General features: G+C 36.0%; 1 protein-coding gene across 1 annotated transcript in view; it reads right to left on the bottom strand.

The window, feature by feature from the left end:
• DIAPH2 (diaphanous-related formin 2) overlaps nt 1–24,273 on the bottom strand; it is a 550,233-nt gene that overhangs the window by 332,707 nt on the left and 193,253 nt on the right. Inside the window, exon 15 of the mRNA XM_014541049.1 lies at nt 2,223–2,324. Coding sequence (XP_014396535.1) covers nt 2,223–2,324 — 102 coding nt within the window. The remainder of the gene's footprint in view (nt 1–2,222; nt 2,325–24,273) is intronic.

Genomic DNA, 24,273 nt, shown 5'->3' with positions numbered 1-24,273 from the left:
GGCCGATCAGGGTGGTGGGGGCCAATCGGGGGCAGGGCTGGCTGGGGGAAGGGCCACGAGGGGTTGGCCAGCTGGCCCCACCCCCAATAGGGCTGGTTTGCTGGCCGCAGTGGGCGTCATAGCAACCGGTCATATAGCATTCGGGTCACTGGCTTTTTATATATATAGATGATCTAGACTCTATTTGGCAAATACTGATTGATACTGCCTTAGAAAATTCCCATAGCACAAACTACTTTGTAATGTCCTTGACGTTATTCCCTCCAGACATGTAGCTATGCATGGGAAGAGTAAATAAGAGGACCAGGTGACTTCGTGTACACAGCGCGATGATTATTTGCGGTTAGGTGCATAAACAAGAAATCTCTTCCATTTTCTATTTTGCTTTAAGTTCAGAAGGTATATTGCTTTTTATGTCCCCAAACTTCATTTTAGCAGTGTGGTACCAAGGATATGCCTCTTGAAGGACTTGCTTGGAAAACTAATACATCTTCCAAGATAAACTACATTCAGAAAAAAAATGGCTTCAGAGAAATTGTGTAGTGTACCTACTGTAAAACTCATCACCGTCTGACACAGCTGAATTCTCAGATGGTACACAGCCTAGCTTCAATTACAATAAGAATTCAAGCAGCTTAGGTTTTAAGTATGAACTTTGGTCTAGAAAACTTCAGTATTTAATACTGCACTAAAGTGCTGCTATTTAATAAATAATATTTAGCCAGGTCAGATTAATTTACCTAAATCAAAAATGAGAGAAATATCTTCCTCAGGCACATTTACATGTTCTATCCCATCCCAAATATACAGTCCTGATTTGCTTTCCAAGGATTTGAAAGAATCCTCCTAGATCAGTGTATGCAATACCATATCTGAGAATTAATAAACTCTAAATAAGGGCAAGCAGTTAATGCACATGTTCAAAAGGAACATTCTCTGTCCCATCTATCACATTGAGACTTTAAACAGGATTTTTAAATTGCAAAGTACCAAATCGGATCAATTCAGATATATGACTATTAAAAGGGTTATAAAATATTTTGGATGAAGCTGACACTGTGTTGGGCTATTAGGTCTGATGGTAATTTGAAGTCTTCGCAGACAGATGGAAACTGTTCAGGGAGCTGGGGAAAGCTGGCAGCTGTACTAGAACTGCTTAATCCTATAGCCAACAAACTTGTATTGTGCATCTAAATCAAAAACAGCTCTTCCTCTGAGAAATTAAATAAATCATTATGCCCTTTTTTCTACCTTTTTTTGGTGGCAATTATTTGAATAGCATATTTGGGGAGTACTTAAAACATATAACTGTATTCTTTAATACATAATGTATACCTAGCCATCATTTGTACCCCTTAAAATAAAGAGGGGATAAGTAAACATAATACATTTCAATAGTGATTTAACCTCACTAAAGCATGATGTGTATTTAGGAGATTCTTTTTCCACTTGAAACAGTGTATTTAAAACCTTTAGTGAATTAATGACACTCTATAGGAAATCTAAAAATTCTTGTGCTTTTTCTGACATAATATATACCACCACAAAAAAGTCCAGAATGTTGTTAATTATGTAATTAAGTACCCTTTTTATTAGCCTAAATTTGGGGGGGGGTGCAAAATTCTATCATTAAGATCCAAATAGAAAAAAAATATCCAATATAATTATACATATACTATTTTTCATATACTAATTAAATAGCAGAACTGGTATGGAGTAGTTCTTATGAGATATTTTGAAATATTTGATAAGATACAAATATTAATTCCTGTCCAGTGTGGCTCAGTTGGTTGGAGCATTGTCCCATAGACAAATGGTTGCAGGTTTGATTCCCAGTCAGGGCACATAACCAGGCTGTGGGTTGGATCCCCGGTTGGGTTGCTTGGGTTCCGTATAGGAGGCAACTGATCTGTGTTTTTCTATCACATCTACATTTCTCTCTCTCATTCTCTTCCTTCTTCTCTCTAGAAACAATTAAAATAATTAAATGTTTAAAGAAAATAAATATCAATTTCTTTATTTTTCAATGCCATGACAAATAACAAACAAGGAGGGTTGTTTGTTTGTTTTTTGGTTGTTTTTTTTGCCTGATAGCCAATATTATATTAATTATGTAGCTATATAGTAAAACAAAAGTCCACAATTGAACTTTCTTTTCACTCTTTCTGATAAGTGTTACCTCCAAGTTGAGTTTGTGGGCCCTTGGGCTACTAGATACATACCACAGCTCCAAATTGTTCAGGCTCACAAAGGTCATCATACTCATTCTTCAGCTGCGCTAATTCATTGAGAACCTTCTGCTCTGGAAGATATTTAACAAGGTTCTAAAAAAAATAAAAGTATAAATGTTTAGTATTTTATTAGAATTATTAAACATGCACTAACAACTTGATAAAAAGTGATAAAATAGAATAGCAGATACATTTCTGATTGTGGTTCTGTTATAGTACCAGTTTCCACCCCTCTTCCTAAAATAACTTAACAACAAAAAAAAAAAACCGAACTACAATTTAATGTGAATATATATAGTTACTATGCACTAAATATAAAAGTTAAATAAAAAGATCATATAACAATAAATGACATCACATAGCATTAAATTGACCAACTTTCAGGGTCTTAAATATATAACATGATTTTTAAGCTTTATTTTCTATGATAATAATTAACAAAAATACTATGAAGACATTAAATCATGTGCAACAACAATAATAAACCACCTGCACTCTTAATAATTGGCAAAATTTGGAATCATTTTCAGTCTTATAAACCCACAGTAAACCTGTAAAAATAATCTCCCATTATTCACAATGTCTATATTTAAATACATAATGCATTCCACTTTAATGAAGAGTCAATCAAAGTGATGAAGTCTGATGCATGTTAAAGTCTGATTCATAAGAGACTCACAATTGATTAATTCTTGCCAACCTGGTTTATTTTGGACTTTGGTACAATTCTAATTATTATTGCATTAGCCTGCAACCAACCTATTGGGAACTTGTATAGGATTTCAAAAGACATATGAAAAGGAAAAAAGTAAGAAACAAAGAATTAAGAAGGTAAGGATTGACACAGATTGGCAGAGAAGGAAGTTCCAGGGATTCGTCCTTCAGCAATGCCACCACTGAGCTAGAAAGAGTGATTTAAATAAACTATTTCAGAACTCTGGCACCTGACTGAATATTTACAACAAGGTAAGTGTTTCATGAAGAAAGTCACTGCTGTTCTCTGTTAAGAGAATGACATGTACAAAACAGGTACCATTTTCCATTCCTCAGCATCACTGTGAGGATAGTTCCCGTAGGAGCTGGCTGATGCCAGGGTAGGCAGGAGGACCTCGTTCTCTAAAATTGGAAGCTATACGTTTTGATTGGCTTGGCAATTCCCTGAAGGAACGGTGAAAATGTTTGCCTTGGTTTCTACCCTCTTGGTTTGCAGCAGCTTTCACTACTGGCATCAATCAGAAGATCTGAATAGACAGAAACAATTCCCCTGCAATTTGGAACCAGACATTTAAGGAAATCTCTACCAGATCACTGGCTGACACCAGTGATAATAAAACCCAAACTTCAGTGACCACACACAAGGAAAGTACACTTTGCAAAAAGTGTTTAGAAAAGTCACAAATTTCTATAGACCTTAGCAAATAAAAATAAGCTGTCTGTAAGGAGTGAAAGAATCAGATTTCCAGGTTATAATAGACTCAAATGCCAGTTCTTAACAACAATAAAAATTACAAAGTATGCAAAACAAAACCAAAAAACAACCAGAAAAGAATCGCCTATGCTCAGGAAAAAAAGAATTTGACAGAAACTCCCCCTGAAGAAGCTCAGACTTTGGAGTTACTAGTCAAAAAGATTAAATGAACTGTCTTAAATTGAATATACTCAATGCACTAAAAGAAACTATGCACAAATAATTAAAGAAATCAGAAAAATCATGTGTGAATGGAATGAGAATATCAATAAAGACAGAAGTTATAAAAAGAAATCAAACAGAAATTCTGGAGGTGACAAATACAGTAACTGAAATGAAAAATTAACTTAAGGGATTCAACAGCAGATTGGAGCATACAGAAGAAAGGATTAGTGATGTGAAGATAAGGAAATTAAAAAGATCCAGTTTGAGGAGCAGAAAGAAAAAAGAGTAAAGGAAAATAAAGCCTGAGGGATGGGTGGGATACCATCAAGCATAGGAACATGTGCATCACAGGATTCCCAGGAAAAAAGGAAAGGGACAGAAAAAAATATCCCCAAATCTGATGAAACATTAAATACACACATCCAAGAAGCTCATCAACTATAAGCAGAATATCCAACAGGTTCACACTAGATACTTTCTAATCAAGTGGTCAGAAATAAAGAAAAATAATTTTTAAAGCAGTAAGAGGGAAATAAATTGTTACATTCAAGGGATTGTCAATAAAATTAATATCTAATTTGTTCCATGGGAGCCAAAAGGTAGGGGAACAACGTATTTGAAGTCCTAAAATAAAAAATTAAAACTTTCAACCAAGAATTCCATATCCAGAAAATACACCGTCCTTCAAAAATAAAGGAGAAACTACGACAATCCCAAATTAACAAAATAAAACTAAAAACAGATAATTTATTGCTAGCAAGTCTGTCCTGCAAGAAATACTAAAGGAGGCCCTATAAGCAGAAATGAAAGAACACTAAACAATAAATCAAAGACATAAAAAGAAATAAAAAGTGATTATAAAGGTAACTACATAGGTAAATATAAAATCCAATGTTATTGTACTTTTGGTTTATAACACCTGTACTTCTTTCTGTATAATTTAGAAATCAAATGCATAAAATAATAATTATAAATCTATGTTGATGAGCATGCAATGTACAAAGATTTAATATATTAAAACAATAGTACAAAGGGGAGGGGGCATAAATATATAAGACCAGAGTGTTTACATATTGGTGGTTTCTCAGAAATCAAACAGAATTACTTACTTTTCAACACTCAAGATTAAAAAAAAACAAACTAACAATTACCATATGACCCCACAATTCCAGCCCTAGGTATATACCAAAAAGAACTGAAAACAGTTCCTGTGGGTCTCAAACAGATACTTGTGCACAAATGTTCACATCATCATTATTCAATAGCCAGAATAATAGGTTTGTCTACCAACATATAAATTAATCAAATGTGGTATATATCCAAAAAGATATTATCCGGCCAAAAATGAAGTTTTGATACATGCCAAAGCATGCATGAACCGAGGATGATAGAAACAAAAGGACAAATATTGCATGAATCCACATACATATGGTATCTAAAAGAGACAAATTCTTAGAGTAGAATAGAGGTTACCAGGGCCTGGGGACAGAGGGAAATTGGGAGTAACTGCTGAACGAGTATATTGTTTCTGTTTGGGGTGATGAAAACGTCTGGAAATAGTGATGATGGTTGAACAACAATGTAAATATACTTAATGTAAAAAATGAGTAAATGGTAAATTTTATGTTATAGATTTTTCCACATTAAAAAAAAATGAGTAGGCAACATATACCATGAGTCCCAGGGGAAACAACGGTATCATGTTCTACTCTAAGTGCTTTTTTGTTCTCTCCATTTATCCCGTATGTCCTCCCACTCAATGTTGCATTTCCATTAAGCTCTAGCCCAGTGGTTCTCAACCTTGGCTGCACATTAGAATCACCTGGGAATCTTTTTAAAATCCTGATTTCTGGGCCTCATCCTCCGGAAATTCTGTTTCTTTGTTACTAATGTTGTGGCCCCACCCCATAACAAAGAAACAGAATTTCCGGAGGATGGGGCCCAGAAATCAGGATTTTAAAAAGATTCCCAGGTGATTCTAATGTGCAGCCAAGGTTGAGAACCACTACTCTAGACCTTCAATGCACCCATTGTGTAACTAATGAGACTAAAGATTTAAAATATCATGTCCTCTGACTTAAAAGAAATACTGATATTGATATAATAACACATATCTATAATCCAAGGAAATTAAGAACATCTATTATTTTGTATCACTAATATCATTATCTTGCATAGAATAAAACTTTATTTCCATCTTTACAGAATATTTTTGATACAGGTAAATATACATGTAAATTATTCACTTGTTTTGTAAAATTGTTCTCTTTTAATGTTTTTTTCCCCCTGAAGTATGTTATTAAGAAAAACAAAGAATCAGTTTGGCAACTTGCCTAATTTTTACTACTGGTTAACTTAGGAAGATGAGGAACATTATTTAAAATTACAAAAAATTATCAATTCTGTATACTTTAAATGTTCCGTTTCAATTTTAAGTTTTCACTGTATCATAGAATGAATCAAGCTGAAAATAAAATTTTAGCTCAGAATGTGAAATTTGTTACTTTGTTTCTCTTCTAGCTATAGGTAACCTGTTGACTCATCTTCAGGATGTAAGCTCCACTGTAGGTAACATTTTTTCTTTCTCTGTTCAGTTCTATGAAATATTTAATGCATTTAGTGGGCTTAGATGTATTGTGATTCTGGATACTATTTTGTGACTGAGTCACAAGCTTATATAACTGCCAGTGCTTAGAAGGTTCTATTTGCAAATAGGATTGGAAAGAAACTCATTATCTCACAGGTGTAACAGACACCGACTACTATTACACTACTTAGTGCTTAGTGAGTCAACTACCTCTAGAATCCCATCTTACAAGTGGCATCATAGCCAATGCTTAAATATACCTAATTTTCACATACAGACTAGACTTTATAGACAAAGATGTTGTATAAGATTGGACATTAATATGTTTTCATGCCCATAAATTCCTGAATAGAAGAGGAAGGTTAAGAAGACAACGGAGCCCTGGCCGGGTGCTCAGTGGTTAGAGCATTGGCCTTCGGACTGAAGGTTCATGGGTTCAATTCCTAGTAAAGGGCACATACCTGGGTTGCAGGTTCAATCCCTGGTTCTGCCCTAGTCAGGGCACTTGCAGGCGGCAATCAATCAATGCGTCTCTCTCACATGATGTTCCCCCCACCTTCCTCTCTCCCCCTCCCTCCCTTCCACTCTCTAAAAGTCAATGGAAAAAATATCCTCAGGTGAGGATTAAAAAGAAGACAATGTAGAGAGAGACAATGCTACTCATTTCCCTCTACTCTCCTTCAGCTACTAATCAAAAGCATGTCAAGAGAGAAAATGAAAAAATGTAGATGTTCAAGGCACAGTTTGAGACTAATGTGGACAGTCCGAGGAATCAGGGGGAAGTGTATTTGTACAGGGGACTAAGGGACTTCCTAGGAGAGAAACCTCCTGCCTAAGGGAAGGGCAGTGTGGATCAGAGGATCAGCATGGGGACAGTAAAAAGGCCTGCATTCTGAAAAGGACTGGGTGTTTCTGAGTGCAGCAAATCTATTTCATGGATGTGTCTCCAGGCCTGGTCTATCCACACAGTCATATGTCTGGGTGCTGTGGAATGGAAAACTATGCGATGAGCATTGCTTTGGTATCTTCTAATCAAGTATGCTTAAAAAGGAGAAGATGGGAGAAACACGGTTCTACACTTTGCCACAGAACACCCCACACCTGTAGCACCTAGAGCAGCGGTTCTCAACCTGTGGGTCGCGACCCCTTTGGCGGTCAAATGACCCTTTCACAGGGGTCACCTAAGACCATCCTGCATATCAGATATTTACATTACAATTCATAACAGTAGCAATATTACAGTTATGAAGTAGCAACGAAAATAATTTTATGGTTGGGTCACAACATGAGGAACTGTATTTAAAGGGCCAGAAGGTTGAGAACCACTGACCTAGAGGGCTGCAGTACACACCAGCTGTGCCCAATAAGAAACTCTTCCCCTCTCCCCACACTAGCTCCAGCAGAGGGTTCAAAATAGAAGATGAGGGAAATCACCCCGCAGCTACTACATGGAAGCTGACACAAATCGTGGAATGTGTAAGTTATTCCCTGACACATCTAGAAACATCTACTGTAGGGGCTTTGAAAATAGTTAAGGTCCTGCAAGAGCAAGAAAAATAGAGGTGAACTGATGTGAACTGGACTTTATTTCTTTAAAATATGTTTTTTTATTGATTTGTTTTTTTGAAAGACAGAGAAGAAGGGAGAGGGGGAGAGTAACATCAAGAAGAGAGAAACATCAATTGCCTGCCTCCTGCATGCCCCCTACTGGGGATTGAGCCCACAACCTGGGCATGTGCCCTGACCTGGAATCCAACCAGCGACCTCTCACTGCATGCGACAGTGCTCAACCAACTGAGCCACACCAGCCAGGACAGGACTCTGAACTTCAAAAATTTTAAATAGCTTTTAACTTTAGGTACCTTACTGATATTATCACTACATATATACATATATTCTCTAAATAAATAGCAAAGATGAGTCCATATACCCTCTACAATGTAAGGGAAAAGCTGTTCCTAAGAGCACAAGCTAGAAATTATAATTTTTAAAATACAACTTAGATTCTAACAGAGTTAATAGGCAAATATTCCCTTCCATTTCTCCCTCCCACTGCTCCTGGTTACTACTGAGCAGTTTCTTTCAAATATTTCAAGATTTGTGTTTGAAAGATCAATCCTGGGTCAGTATGAAAGTTTCATCCTTGAAAATGTCAATGAGCTGAAATTCACGAAGAAAACAACAAAGGGGAAAGAAGTAACTATGTCACCAAATGAGCAGATTTTTCTTCACCTTTTATGCATCACAAATTCACTTTCTGATAACTGTCACTGTTATCTAAAGAATTTCTCCTAACAGACCATGGGCTTTTAACTACTTTTTACATTTCTTCAATTACTCTATAACACTTCCAAAACTTTATTTCCTTTAAATGTTAATTGCATAGTTAAAGGTTAGTTAAGTGAAGGTATTGAACCATAATGCCCTTTCCTTCTTGCCAAAACATAACCTTTCTTTTTTATCTTATATCTCATTAAGTCTTTTTAGTAGTAGGAGAGCAGAGTTAGGCTCACTATGATTAAGTCTATCATCTCCCACATATATGAATTGGGGCCAATATTTCTTTTAAAAAATTTATTATTTACTAAAATCTTTAAAAATATATTATAGCACATATACAAAATTTTATATGATACATAAACAGACATATAAAACAGTATGATTTTTATTTATGTTGACAAGTGTTTTATTTTTCTAAAAATCCAGATAAGAAATATTTCCCCAAAGTCTTGGCAAAAATCCCTGTGAACTTAACATAAACCTCCCCCATTTAACCTGGTCAAAAAACTCAATCCCTTAACTACTGTAAGTTATTCAACACTTCCTTAAGGCATATTTCTTAAATTAAGTGTATTTAATTTTCTGTTATCACATTCATGTGCTCTTGTTTTCTTTTGCTTTGAGTTGAACAGCAAAAACTTTGATGCCAGGCCTGGTTCTATACTTTTTTGTGTGTTTCATCTACTCAGCTAATATATACTGGCTGCCAACTACGTGATTATCACCCCGTTAAGCACTGGAGAACCTGCCCTCACACAGATGATAGGTTAAAAGGGCCATGTATGCACCTGCTGACACTGTGAAACCAAAGTCAACATGTGACTGAAAGTAATTTGTGTTGCAGTTTATCCAAATTGTATTTCTTGTAAGGTGGTCATGCTATAATTCTCTCCTTTTGTTAGAAACTCCTAACATTTTTTGTAACTCCTAAAAGAGATCCATGAGCCCCTAAGAGTATGTTAAAATACTGCTTGGCTAGACAAAAAATTCAGGGGGAGATTTTCTAGCCCTCTTCAGAGAGCCACTCCTTTAAAAAAAAAAAAGATTAATTGACAGGAAGACACACAAGCCCTGCCTGGGTAGCTAAGTTGCTTAGAGTGTTGTTCTGATACGCTAAGGTTAGGCACTCCATACCTGGTCAGGGCACATATAAGGATCAATAAATAAGTGGAACAACAAATTGATGTTCTCTCTCTCTCTCTCTCTCTCTCTCTCTCTCTCTCATCTAAAATAAATAAATATGAAAAAACAAGCATTGAAAACCTGGATGAGAAAAATCAACCTTGGAATATAACAATTGTGTGTTGCAAAGAGGCAGCCTTTTAGAAAGCCTTCCTACCTATTTAATCTTCAACTTGGCCCAGGTAAAAAAACACTTTTCCTGAAGAAATTGTACTACATTCTGAGTCTTAACATTAACTCAGTTCCCTAGTAGGTTCATCGACTCTCCAAGGATCAGTATCACCTCAGTGCTAATAATGTCAAATGAACAGCTCCAGCCCTCACCACTCTTACCCACCTTCAACTTCCATATTTCTAATTGAAAGTCCCACCTAGATGTCCCATCACTAACTCAAATCGAACAAATCTAAAGGCAAATTCATCCTCACTCTGTCCCCTCCCTCTTATCAGCTTCTCCTAATGGCCCCACTCTGCTCATAGGATTGGCATCCTATCCATTTTCTAAGCTTTCAAACTGGCAGCAATCACTCAGTCACAAGTTTGATGATTCTTTCCAGCAAAATCTATTGGGGTGAACCCTTCTTTGAAATTCTACAGCCAAAAATCTTGGTCAGGGAAATCACATGGTATCAAAACATTTCTTACTTTAAATTCAATTAAATTATTCAAAGTGTTCCAGCTCTGTAGTAGACTAATGGCAATTGCAGACATATTTACAACTTTTATAATTATGAAAGGAAAAAAAATTGTGGCCACTTTATACATAAAAAATTTGACTCCCATTTAAGTCATGATCCTATTTGCAGAAAAAAATGTATTGCTTACTGAAGTAATTTATATGATTTACAGTTAATGTAAAGATAATTATTGAAAGCATTCCCTGGATGCTAATTATCTTCAATTTTGTTTGTCCCACTTTATACTCAAAAATAAAAATCAGAAATCATATTAACCCTAATATGATTAAAGAATTAAAAAATATAGAACATATAGAGTGAATGACTCACTATGAATATTGAATAGCATATGAGATGTGTATGCCCATGTTGAAATGTAATATATCATTCCTAAGTATAATACCCACATTATTAATATTATTTTAAAAATTATATATCTTTCTTGTATTTTAAATTAACATATTTCAAATAAATCATAAAACATATTTTCATTATAAGAGGCCAAACGGATATTCTCAGATACATAATAGATTTGTATTAGCTAAAAGAGGTAATAAGTGTACAATATTCTGTTTATGTTATACTCTGCTTTCTATAAATATCACTTTATTATGACCATGCTAACTGCCACTAACAAATGCAAAGATGCATTACTATAAAATATTATATACAGACTAGAGGCCTGGTGCACAAAAATTGTGCACTCTGGGGGATCCTTCAGCCTGGCCTATGCCCTGTCACAGTCCGGGAGCATTTGGGGGATATCTGACTGCTGTGGAGGCAGGGCTGCTGTGCTCACCAGCCATGAGCCCAGCTTCTGGTTGAGCAGTGCTCCCCCTGTGGGAGCGCACTGACCACCAGGGGGCAGTTCCTGCTTTGAACGTCTGCCCCCTGGTGGTCAATGTGCATCATATTGGTCATTCTGCCATTCGGTCAATTTGTATATTCACCTTTTATTATATACAGATGTTTTCAAAGCTAAGCCCTACCTGAACAAAATGAACTAACAAGCAAAATAGTGACAGACCCATAGCTAGAGAGCAGCCTGTCAGTGGATGGATTTAGGGGGGGAAAAAAAGAGAGAAAAAAAACTCATGGACATGGACAACAGTGTGGTAATTGGCAGGAGGAGGAGAGTAAAGAAGATATAAAGATATAAATGGTGATGGATGGAGACTTGACTTGAGGTGGTTAACACAGTACAATATACAGATGATGTATTATAGAATTGTATAACAGAAACCTATACAATTATACTAACTAATATCACTCCGATAAATTCAATAAAAAGAAAAAATAAATTAAAAACTAAAAAATAAAGCATTTTTTATAGCAACGTAGTATTCCATTGTGTAGATGTACCACAGTTTTTAATCCACTCCTTCTGCTGATGGACACTTAGGCTGTTTCCAAATCTTAGCTATGGTGAATTGTGCTGCTATGAACATAGGGGTGCATATATCCTTTCTGATTGGTGTTTCTAGTTTCTTGGGATATATTCCTAGAAGTGGGATCACTGGGTCAAATGGGAGTTCCATTTTCAGTTTTTTGAGGAAACGCCATACTGTCTTCTACAGTGGCTGCACCAGTCTGCATTCCCACCAGCAAACAGTGCACGATGGTTCCTTTTTCTCCACATCCTCGCCAGCACTTTTCATTTGTTGATTTGTTGATGATAGCCATTCTGACAGGTGTGAGATGGTACTGCATTGTCGTTTTGATTTGCAACTCTCGGATGATTAGTGACTTTAAACATGTTTTCATATGTCTTTTGGCCTTTCTTCTGTCTTCTTTCGAAAAGTAGCTATTTAGGTTCGTTGCCCATTTTTTGATTGGGTTGTTTATCTTCCTTTTGTTAAGTTGTATGAGTTCCCTGTAAATGTTGGAGATTAAACCCTTATCGTTGATAACATTTTCAAATATGTTCTCCCATGCAGTGGGCTTTCTTGTTGTTTTGTTGATGGTTTTCTTTGCTGAGCAAAAGCTTTTTATTTTGATGTAGTCCCATTTGTTTATTTTCTCTTTAGTTTTTATTGCCCTAGGAGCTGTATCGGTGAAGATACTGCTTCAGCATATGTCTGAGATTTTGCTGCCTGTGGATTCCAACCTTCCAAAACTCAATCAGGAAGAAGCTAAAAATCTCAATAGGCTGATAACTATGGAGGAAATTGAAGCAGTCATCAAAAAGCTTCCAGCAAACAAAAGCCCGGGGCCAGATGGCTTCACAGGGGAGTTTTACCAAACATTCAAAGAAGAACTAAAACCTATCCTCCTCAGACTATTCCGAAAAATTCAAGAGGAAGGAACACTTCCAAGCTCATTTTATGAAGCCAGCAATCCCCTAATACCAAAACCAGATAAAGACAACACAAAGAAAGAGAATTACAGGCCAATATCCCTCATGAACATAGATGCCAAAATCCTCAACAAAATTCTAGCAAATCAGATACAGCATTACATCAGAGAGATCATACACCATGACCAAGTAGGATTTATCCCAGGGACGCAAGAATGGTACAATATCCACAAATCAATAAACGTGATATATCACATAAACAAATTGAGAGATAAAAATCACATAGTCATATCAATTGATGCAGAGAAAGCATTTGACAAAATCCAACACCCTTTCTTGATAAAAACCCTCAGCAAAGTGGGCATAGAGGGATCATACCTCAACATAATAAAAGCCCTATATGACAAACCCACAGCCAGCATCATAATCAATGGGCAAAAACTAAAACCATTTCACCTAAGAACAGGAACAAGACAGAGATGCCCACTTTCACCACTCCTGTTCTACAGAGTACTGGAGGTGCTAGCCATAGCAATTAGACATGAAGAAGAAATAAAAAGTATCCCAATTGGAAAAGAAGACATAAAAGTGTCATTATTCACAGATGACATGATACTGTACATAGAAAACCCTAAAGACACCATCAAAAAATTATTAGACTTAATAAATGATTCGGCAATGTAGCAGGATACACAATTAATGCCCAGAAATCTATGGCATTTTTATACACCAATAGTGAACTTACTGAAAGTGAGATTAAAAAACAAACCCATTTACCATTGCACCCAAAAAATTAAGATACATGGGAAGAAACTTAACTAAGGAGGTAAAAGACCTGTCCTCAGAAAACTACAGGACACTGAAAAAAGAGATAGAGGAAGACATAAAGAGAAGGAAGACCATACCATGTTCATGGATTGGTAAATCAACATTATTAAAATGTCCACACTACCCACCCAAAGCAATCTATAGATTCAATGCACTCCCCATTAAAATACCAACGGCATATTTCACAGACCTAGAACAAACTCTCCAAAAATTCATCTGGAATAAAAATAGACCCCGAATAGCTGCAGCAATCCAGATAAAAAAGAGCAACGTAGGAGGGATCTCAATACCAGATATCAAGCTATATTACAAAGCCACTGTTTTCAAAACTGCCTGGTACTGGCACAAGAACAGACATATAGACCAATGGAATAGAATAGAGAACCCAGAGATCGACCCAAACCACTATGCTCAATTAATATTTGACAAAGGAGGCAAGAGCATACAATGGAGTCAAGACAGTCTCTTCAATAAATGGTGTTGGGAAAATTGGACAGATACATGCAAAAACATGAAACTAGACCACCAACTTACACCATACACAAAAATAAACTCAAAATGGATAAAGGACTTAAACGTAGGACGGGAAACCATATAAATCTTAGAGCAGTGGTTCTCAACCTTCTGGCCCTTTAAATACAGTTCCTCATGTTGTGACCCAACCATAAAATTATTTTCGTTGCTACTTCATAACTGTAATGTTGCTACTGTTATGAATCGTAATGTAAATATCTGATATGCAGGATGGTCTTAGGCGACCCCTGTGAAAGGGTCGTTCGACCGCCAAAGGGGTCGCGACCCACAGGTTGAGAACCACTGTCTTAGAGGAATCCACAGGCAGTAAAGGTACATTTAAAAGATGCATTTCAGTAAGAAGTAAAATAGTTCTAGAAGGAAGTTCTCTCATTGAAGAAGGAAGGTATATGCATAACTTAAATATGCGAGTAAATCTAAGCAAAAATGTATGAAAGAGAAAAAATAATGTCTAACTTAAGTTAAAAAAAATAACCAAAATATGAAACAACAGATAAATTAGGGGGTTGTCAAAAAAAAAAAAGGTTTTGGAAGTCTTTAAAAAGAATTTAAATAAAAAGACAAACATGTCATCTTTAAGGAGAGGAAAAATCAAATATCATAAAGATCTCAATATACCAAAATGTGTCCAGGTTGCTTATGCAACTCTAATTAAATACTGACAGAATTTTTGTTGTTGGAACTTGACAAGCTGATTATAAAATTTATGTGGCTGAATAAAGAGAGAATAATGGTTGACACATCCCTGATGAACAACCAGAATGTCATTCTCCTGTCACAGATCAAAGCCTATTATAATTATACAATCATTAATAAATTTATGATATTGGAATAGGGATAGATGAATAGGTCCATGGGTCAGAATTTAAGCACTCCTAAACACAGTCATTCTTATAATCCTGATACATGACATAAGCAACATTATAAAAATTAGGGGACAGATGAATGCTTTAATAATGCTGGAAAAATAGTTATTCATATGTGAAAAAATGAAATTGATTCTGTTCCACACAAAAATCAATTCTAGGTGGATTAAAGACTTAAAAGTAAATGACAACCTCTTTCAAACTTTCAGACGAAAATAAAATAACACCTATATGACCTTAGATAAGAAAGACATTTTTAAAATCAGACACAAAAACACAGTCTTACAAAAAGGCTAATAAATTAAATTAATTAAAATTAGCAATAACTTTTATGAAACGACACCATGAAGAAAAACAAAAGACAAGAAAACGTGTAACCATTTGCAAGACATAAGCCACAAAATATTATTATTCTAAAATACATCTAAGAGCTCATACAAATCAAGATGAAAAATATAAGCAACACAATTTTTTTTTAAAAAAAGGACAAAAGACTGGATCATGCATTTAATAGAAGAGGAAATACAAATGGTCCATAAGTGTCCCAAATGTCTCCAAACGGGCTCACTAGTACTTAAAAAAACAACAACAAAGAAACACCCACACACAATTAAGACTCTTTTTTTTTTACATCTGCAGGACTGGCAAAAATTTAAAATACCACGTATTGTTCAGGGTATAGAACATTGGTTTTCAACACCATCTTCATATAAAATTACTGAAGAAGCTTTTTTAAAAATAGTGCACCAGAATAATCAAAGTAATCTTGAGAAAAATGAACAAAGGTCAAGGCATCACATTTCCTGATTTTAAAAAATATTACAAAACTACAGCAATCAAAACAGTATGGTATTACCATAAAGACAGATAAATAGTACAGTGGAACAGAATTGATAGGCCAGAAATAAACCCATGCATATATGGTCAACTGATTTTGTCCAGGCTTCAAGAATGCATAATGGAGAAATGATAGTCTCTTAAACAACTGGTGCTAGCAAAACCAGACATCCACGTACACATACAAAAAAAGAAAAAGAAATTGGCCCTCTACATTATACACAAAAATCAACCCAAAAGAGATTAAAGGTTTAAGCATAAGACATGAAACTATAAAACTACAAGAAGAATACAGAGGGGAAAAGCTTTATGATATTGGTTTTGGCAATGATTTCATGTATATAACACCACAAGCACAAGAAATAAAAGCAGATATAGACAAGTGGGACTACATCAAACTACAAAGCTTCTGCACAGCCAAGAAAACAATCAACAGAAAAGACAAAAAACAGAATGAAAGAAAATATTTGCAAACCATAGATCTGATAAAGGCTTGTTCTCAAAAATACAGAGTGGGGCAAAAGTAGGTTTACAGTTGTGAGTATGCAAAATACAAGTTTATTATTGTATTATTATTTATTAATTATTGTATTATTTTCTATACAAACAACTGTAAGCCTAATTTTGCCCCACCCTGCATATAAGAAACTACCACAATGCAACAGTAAAAAGCCAAATACCTCAGTTTTAAAAATGAACAAAGGACTTGAATAGATATTTCTCCAAAGAAGACATACAAATGGCCAACAGGTACATAAAAAGGTGCTCAATATTACTAATTGATCAGGGACATGCAAATTAAACCTACAATGAAATATCACCTCACACCTGTTAAAATAGCTATTATAAAAAAAAATAAGCATTGGCAAGAATGTGGGGAAATTTGAAATCACGTACATTGTTGGTAGGAATATAAAATGGCACTATATAAGCCACCATGTGAGAAAGCATGGAAGTTCCTCAAAAATTATAAATATAACTGCTATATGATCTAGCAATCTCACTTCTGGGGTAAATAAATCATGAAATATTCATACTATAGAACACTATACTACAGCAACAATGGGGGGGAAGCTACATACATGAAAATAAATTAATCTCCAAAATAGTGAATAATAATAGAACATGTATGCAATATGATTCCACTCACACAGAATTTAAAAAGAGGCAAAAGCTAAATATATATTTTAGGTATATATCCATATGTGATAAAATTATAAAGCAAAGCATGGGGATGATGAACCCAAGATTCAGAATAGTGGTTTCTTCTTGGCAGAAAGGGTAAACAATGGGCTTTATAGATATTGGGGATGTGGGCATACATGGTTACATTTTACTAATGCTACATTTTGAACTATACACATACAGCCACATATTAGTGAAGTATCCCAAATGATCTTTGTAAAACAGAATGCATTCTTTTGCCCTCAGGTATTCTTGATCATCCTGGGAGAGTTCACATTGTTGCCTTAAAACTTTATAGTTTGGACTTAGTCTTCTATTCATCTGATTCAATTCAATATTGATTTCTTCTGTTGAGCCAGTCAGGGCCATTTTTCATCTGGTCATCATCATCGAAATAATGACCCTTCACATTTGCAATGTCTAGACATACTCTTCTGTTTCCTTTTCCTCCACAGGCTAAGCAATAATCCCCAATGCTTAAACTCAACTATTTCAGACTTTTTTTTAAGAAAAAATAATTGTTAATGTTTTGTGGCCCCTTTTCAAATATCCCATAAAGAATTGTCAATTTAGTTTAAACAGATGAGGTAAGACACAGTCTTACATATTCATTTGTACCATAAACTAAAAATAATTAGTCAAACAAAAATTGAATAAATCCTACAACAAATCACAAATTTTGTTTGAAATATTTCCCCCTCAAAGCAGTATTCAAGTTATCTATGAAAATAGCTCATAATGTACATTTGGCCTGGGGCACCAAGTTTCTAACAGATATAAAGCCATAACAGTTTCCCTGCAATCCTCAAAAATTGATTGTTTTCCCAACTAGCGACATGTGTTAATGTTTATTTATAAACATTCATTGAACAAATTTTGCCACTACTCTACCATCAAATAAGAGCAATGAATTAGATAATATGCAGACAGAATCTGAAATATACACCAATGCCAAGTTCCAAAAAAATAAAATGAGTTTTAATTATCATATATATAAGACAATATATCATTATTGGGTAACCAAATACATTTGTTATCCCATGACTTGTGTTTTGTTGCTTAGAAAGAATTTAGCACTTTGGGGAATCTTGGCTTCACTTAAGATGCAGTCCCACTCCAACGAGTCACCCCTATATGGCTACTCACTCCATCATCAACTAATGGCCCATCCTCTGAGATTGGCCCTGTTATTGACACCTGACCTGTTTGTCCTTCTGAGGAAATCTGGGCATAAGATCAGATAAGGGGCATCCATATGTACAGGATCTAAGAAAGATATTTGGGAAACATTCCCAAACTCCTGTTAGCTAAGCTAAAGCCTTCTCCAGACCTTTGGTATGTCCCCTGTCCAATGGGGAAGCATACCTTCTCATCATACACATCCCATGCAGTATCTGCTGTCTTTATATGAGTTCAGATGATCTTCATGGATTTACAGGAACCAATAACAAAAGCTTCCCTATGTGTGATACTGTTCATCACCAACAGAAACTATCTTCATCTAGAGGTAGTCACAATTTTGATTTAAAAATTATATGCAACATAAAACGTACATAAACTGGACCTAGTGGCTGCTCCCTTTAGATCCAGTGTGTCAAAAACACTGCTTGCATGCACCTTGGCTAATGGAGACCACCAATATTCTGGTGGCGGAAACACGCTCCCCAAAATAGGCAGTTGAGGCTCAGGGAAACTGTATAGTTTTCTCCTCTTGGTGCTAAAGATCTTTCAGAGTAGAATAATCTATGACAGGAATGTTTAGGGCCAGCAGAAATACCTAGCACTAATCATGACTCTATATAAGCATTGTTTTGATACTGTGTGGAATCACTGTGCTTATTTTCATAAAGACTTGTAGTTCACTAAAGGAGATTGGGGTGGCTCTAGTAATTTTCAGAGTTCCTTGAGAGATAACACAGACATAAACAGTCAAGAAGGGGTAATCCACAAATTTGACATTAAGCTTAGCATGGACTGCTCACCCCTCAATACAGCCTACAGAAAGGGTCAGTCTAACAATTTCACAATCTCTAGTTTAAAATACCACCAAATCATCTATATATATAAAAGCCTAAGTGACTGGTCAAACGGTCAACCGGTAGCTATGATGCGCACTAACCACCAGGGGGCAGACGCTCAATGCAGAAGATTCCTCCTGGTGGTCAGTATGCTCCCACAGCCGGAGTGCCACTCAGCTGACCAACGGGCACCAGACGCAGGACTCACAGCTGGCCGCCTCAGCCCAGAGACCATAGCAGAGCGGCAGCGAGCCTACCAAGTGGCGGTGGCAACAGGTGCAGCAGAGCTGCAATGAGCAGGAGCGGCAGGCAAGAGCAGTAGGCGGCGTTGGACTGCCGGTTTTGGCTGATCCCCGCAGGCCACACCGAGGGACCCCACTGGAGCACGAATCCGTGCAGCGGGCCTCTAGTATGATATAATATTTCTCAAATAGAACATTATAACATGTATCTGACTGGTTCTGAAAGAACTTAAGAAATGACTAAAACAGCCCAACCAGTGTGGTTCAGTGGTTGAGCATTGATCTATGAACCAAGAAGTCACGATTCAATTCCCCGTCAGGGCACACACCTGGGTTGTGGGCTCAATCCCCAATGGGGGACATGCAGGAGGCAGCCAATTGATGATGTTTCTCTCTCATCAATGTTTCTATCTCTATCCCTCTCACTTCCCCCGCTAAAAATCAACGAAAACATATATTTTAAAAACTTATCTCCCTTCCTACTTCAAAAAAAAAATGCTTTATAATAAAATAACTAGAACAGAACACTTATGTACAGATCAAAATGTCAGCATCATATGCAAAGATCTATTTTCAAAAACTATTCCAAAAAGCTATGAACAACATAGTACATATGAACAGATAAAGAGCAAAGAGAATCATCACGATGGTATAGAAAGTAGGGAATATTTCAAGGAGTATTTCAGGATGGTATAGAAAGTAGTGAGCTTTGCGTTTAGAAGGAAATTAACAACACCTACGGGATGGAAGGACATGTGCAAAGCCCTGGAGAAAAGCAAAGGGAAGTCAGGTACAGATTATTCAAAACTTGCAGAAATTCACCACACCTTTTCGGTTAACTAGTGATCCCCTAGAGTATATAAAATTGATTTTTAGACAGAGTGAAAGGGAGAGGGAGAGAGAGAGAAACATCAATGTGAGAACAAAGCATGGATCAGCTGTCTCCTGTACATCCCCTACAGGGAATCAAGCCCGCAATCCAGGCCATGTGCCCTGACTGAAAATCAAATGACTGCAACCTTCTGGTGCACAGTACAGTACCCAATCAACTGAGCCACACCGGCCAGGGCTACCCCCACCAGTTTTATAGGCAAGAAATTTAAGGCTAAGACAAGTGACTTCCCAAAACTGCACAATCTGAAATCCAAACACAATGTTAATGGTATTTTAAGAGACAAAAACAACAACAAAAAAACACACACTGAAGAGTAGAAACTCCAAAGAGATGATGTAGCAATTACTCACAGCTCTCAAGAAGAAAGAAGATACCTTATTTGCTTTTCCTGAGAAGCAACTAATCTTCCAACTCTGTTCGGCTATAAGCATTAAAGAGAAATTATAAAATGAAGCCCAAAATATTTTCTCTTGTTTTTCTCACAAAGCTGTAAGACTTAATTTCATTAAAAAGACCTATCACTCTCCATCCTTCATAGTGGATAAAACAAATGATGGTCTTATTACTATTTGAACTACACTTTCACTTTACTAAAGTGCTACTTATTAATTCAGAGATGGAATCCAATGGCCCTTGTATTGCATTAAGTAAAATTAAGTCTATTTCTTGGCACCTAATTATATATTTCACAACACAAACAATAATGAATGTCAAGGAAGACATTTATAATGTCTTCTAATACTGGAAGAAGATATTTTAAAAGGATAATTTAATTTCTACTATGATTTCCGATGACAGACATTTCACACGCTGTTTAATTAGGAAAAACTCTGTGGCCACTTTTTTATTCCTGTCCAACAGGGAACTCCAGAACCTAGTCACCAGCTGCATACTACATCAGAGAAAACAGAAGTCAAACAATAGGGTTAAAAAAAGAAATCCATGAACTGGGCTTTATATGGACTGAGTTGTGATCCCATGTTGGCTGTGTGACAGAAATTTCTTTAAGCCAGTTTCTCTTTCCATGAAATAAGGAAAATGAATAAGATAATTTATACATTTTATTTCAGCCTTAACTTTTGATGGTCTCTAATTCTATGATCAAGATACAAAGACAAAATTAAATTTGAGTACAGTGAGTAGTTTGGAAGAGAATGGTCATACCTTAGCAAATACCTAATAGAGACGACAGGTTCCCATGAATGGAAGACAAAGAAAAAGATCTTTTAAGTATTCCACCGGGAATCATATCTGCTCTCATCCATATGTTTTCTTCCATTTCTTTTTTTTTAAATACTTTTTTATTGATTTCAGAGAGGAAGGTAGAGGAAGAGAGAGATTGAAACATCAATGATGAGAGAGAATCGATCAGCTTGACCCCCTACTGGGGATCAAGCCTGCAACCCGGGCATGTGCACTTGGCCGAAATTGAACCTGGGACCCTTCAGTCCGCAGGCCAACGCTCTATCCACAGAGCCAAACCAGCCAGGGCTTCTTTCTACCATTTCTAAGAGGTTATCCTGCTTGTAATCTTTCATGTAAAGCCAGACCTCTACAGGTTACACCCATCTCACAAGTGTCCCCATTCCTGCATGTCATACAGCAAACCCATCTTCCTATTTCTGGCCAATCATAAACACTGCTGAAGCCACACTTTAGCACTGTCAGATAAGTTTATTAGCCCCTACATATTAATTATCTTTTGTGAGCCTTTAGAACAAATACCCAATGTAGATATTATAACTAATTAGTCAGAATGGATCACACCATTTCTGATTAACTCTTTAATATGACAAGCTCACCTACCACCAAGACTTTAGACAAAGTCACATCCTTATTCTCAGTATTTTGATTTGGACAAAATACTATTTACTAATACTCAAACTAAAATATCAATTTCATTCATAATGGATGTTAATAATTTTATAAATCCATGATTTCACATATTCTAAATGATGTAAATGTAAAATATATGACTCTAATATTAAACATACTAAAATAAAACAATCCTAAACAAATAATATATAGAAATATCAGTTATCTACCAGAAATGTTTTCTGATCATTTTTTCTAAGAACCTCAAATTATGATGGGGGGAAAGGAGACCTATGTAATACTTTCAACAATAAAAAATTTAAACACTCTCCCCAAAAAAGAACCTCAAATTATGATAGCCTTATTTCATGCTTAGTAATAGTACAAACATTAAAAACTAAATTTTACAACACTAAAAAGAAGACATGAGTAACTTATAACAAATTCAATAACACATTAAAAATTGTGGAAAACAATTGGTGGGTAATGTTCTATTTCACTTATTCAAGTGGAATATTAAAAACATACAAAACACTAAAAATATTAAAAGATTTTAGTAACATAGGAGAGTCCTCATTCTCACCTATCAAAGTCCCCCAAAGTCACCTCCACTGACTACTTTTGTGGTAATTCAAGTATATTTGTCCACTTGGAAGATTATACATTTCCCTTTGCAGCATGCAAATGAACAGAAATACAAAATAAGGGATGCGATGTAAAGTGCCACAGAGGTAGAAGAGAGGTTTCTGAATCATCCTCTCAAAAACAGGAGACTATTCCTAGACTGTTCTACTATTCCTTTGTCCCTACTTGATATCTCTATTTCTGGGATTCTAGACAGTGTAGAGAAAGGAAGAAGCCCCAAGAGAATTGTCGCCCTGCTGATAACGCTTTCCATTAACATAGAAAACTGAGTGCTGACTATTCAACTAAAAGTTTCAAAGAAAATATCTGAAAAATACCAACCCTAACTGAATGGATCTCACTCATTCCCAAAGACATTTGTTTTGTGCCTACCGCGTGACCAACACCGTGCTAGAGGTTCACATGGTTAGTAAATGGCAGAGTTGGGATTCAGACCCAGCTTTCTGAACCCAAACTGAAAGTTCTCCCTATATTACTTGACTTACCTAAATGATATATCAAAAATAATAAACATAAGGTTCTTACAATGATAGAAAGTAGATTGATCAACATTACTAAATTGTTTATATAAAGAAAACCACCTACTATATGATTAAGGAAAAAATCAACTCACACTACTGACTGCCTGTATTCCCAATTGAAAAATAATTATGGTCTATATTTTCAATAATTCTTGACGAGGGGTATTTGCAATTTAAACTTAACTACTTTATGTTTCTGGGAAAGAGATTTTGTAAACACATGGAATCGTTTTGTCTTGTTTTTGCCTATATTAATCAAATGTCCAAAACCTCTGTCCCGAAGTTTCTAACACAGAAAATAAAAGCAAATGCTTGGAAGCTTATTAGATTCTGAAACTTTACTACTTATATTTCAGAAATAAAAGTAATTCTGAAGCCAGTGGTAATCAGCCAGGGACACTTTTGCCTGCGAGGGAACATTTGTCACTGTCTGAAGGCATTTTGGGTTGTCACAACTGGTTATGAGAGGCTGCTACTGGCATCTAGTGGGTAGAGGCCAAGGATACTGCTAAACACCCTGCAATGAACAGGACAGCACTCCACAAAAAAAGAATTACTGGTTCCAAAATGTCAATCCTGCCAAATATGAGGAACCCTGCCTTAAGTACCTGTCAAATACTTTAGAAAATTTATATATTGTGTAATATTTAAGACATACAAAACTATATACATAAGACAATGACTCTATGTGCCTACTACTGAGCTTAATAAATAAAAAGTATCAAACTCTCTTGTGCATTCCTTCCTGATTGCTTCTCTAAAATATGTTTTAAAGAAATTAGGTAAGATATCTATCATGTGCCCAGCCAGTGTGGCGCAGTGGTTGAGTGTCGACCCATGCACCAAGAGGTTGCCCATTTGATTCCCAGTCAGGACACATACCAGGGTTTCAGGCTCGATCTCCAGTAGGGGGCATGCAGGAGGCAGCCAATCAATGATTCCCTCTCATTATTAATGTTTCTCTCCCCCTCTCCCTTCCTTTCTCTCTAAAATCAATAAAA

This window comes from Myotis brandtii, unplaced genomic scaffold, assembly GCF_000412655.1.
Source record: "Myotis brandtii unplaced genomic scaffold, ASM41265v1 scaffold259, whole genome shotgun sequence".
Lineage (NCBI taxonomy): Eukaryota > Metazoa > Chordata > Mammalia > Chiroptera > Vespertilionidae > Myotis > Myotis brandtii.
This window is presented reverse-complemented; position numbering and strand designations above follow the sequence as displayed.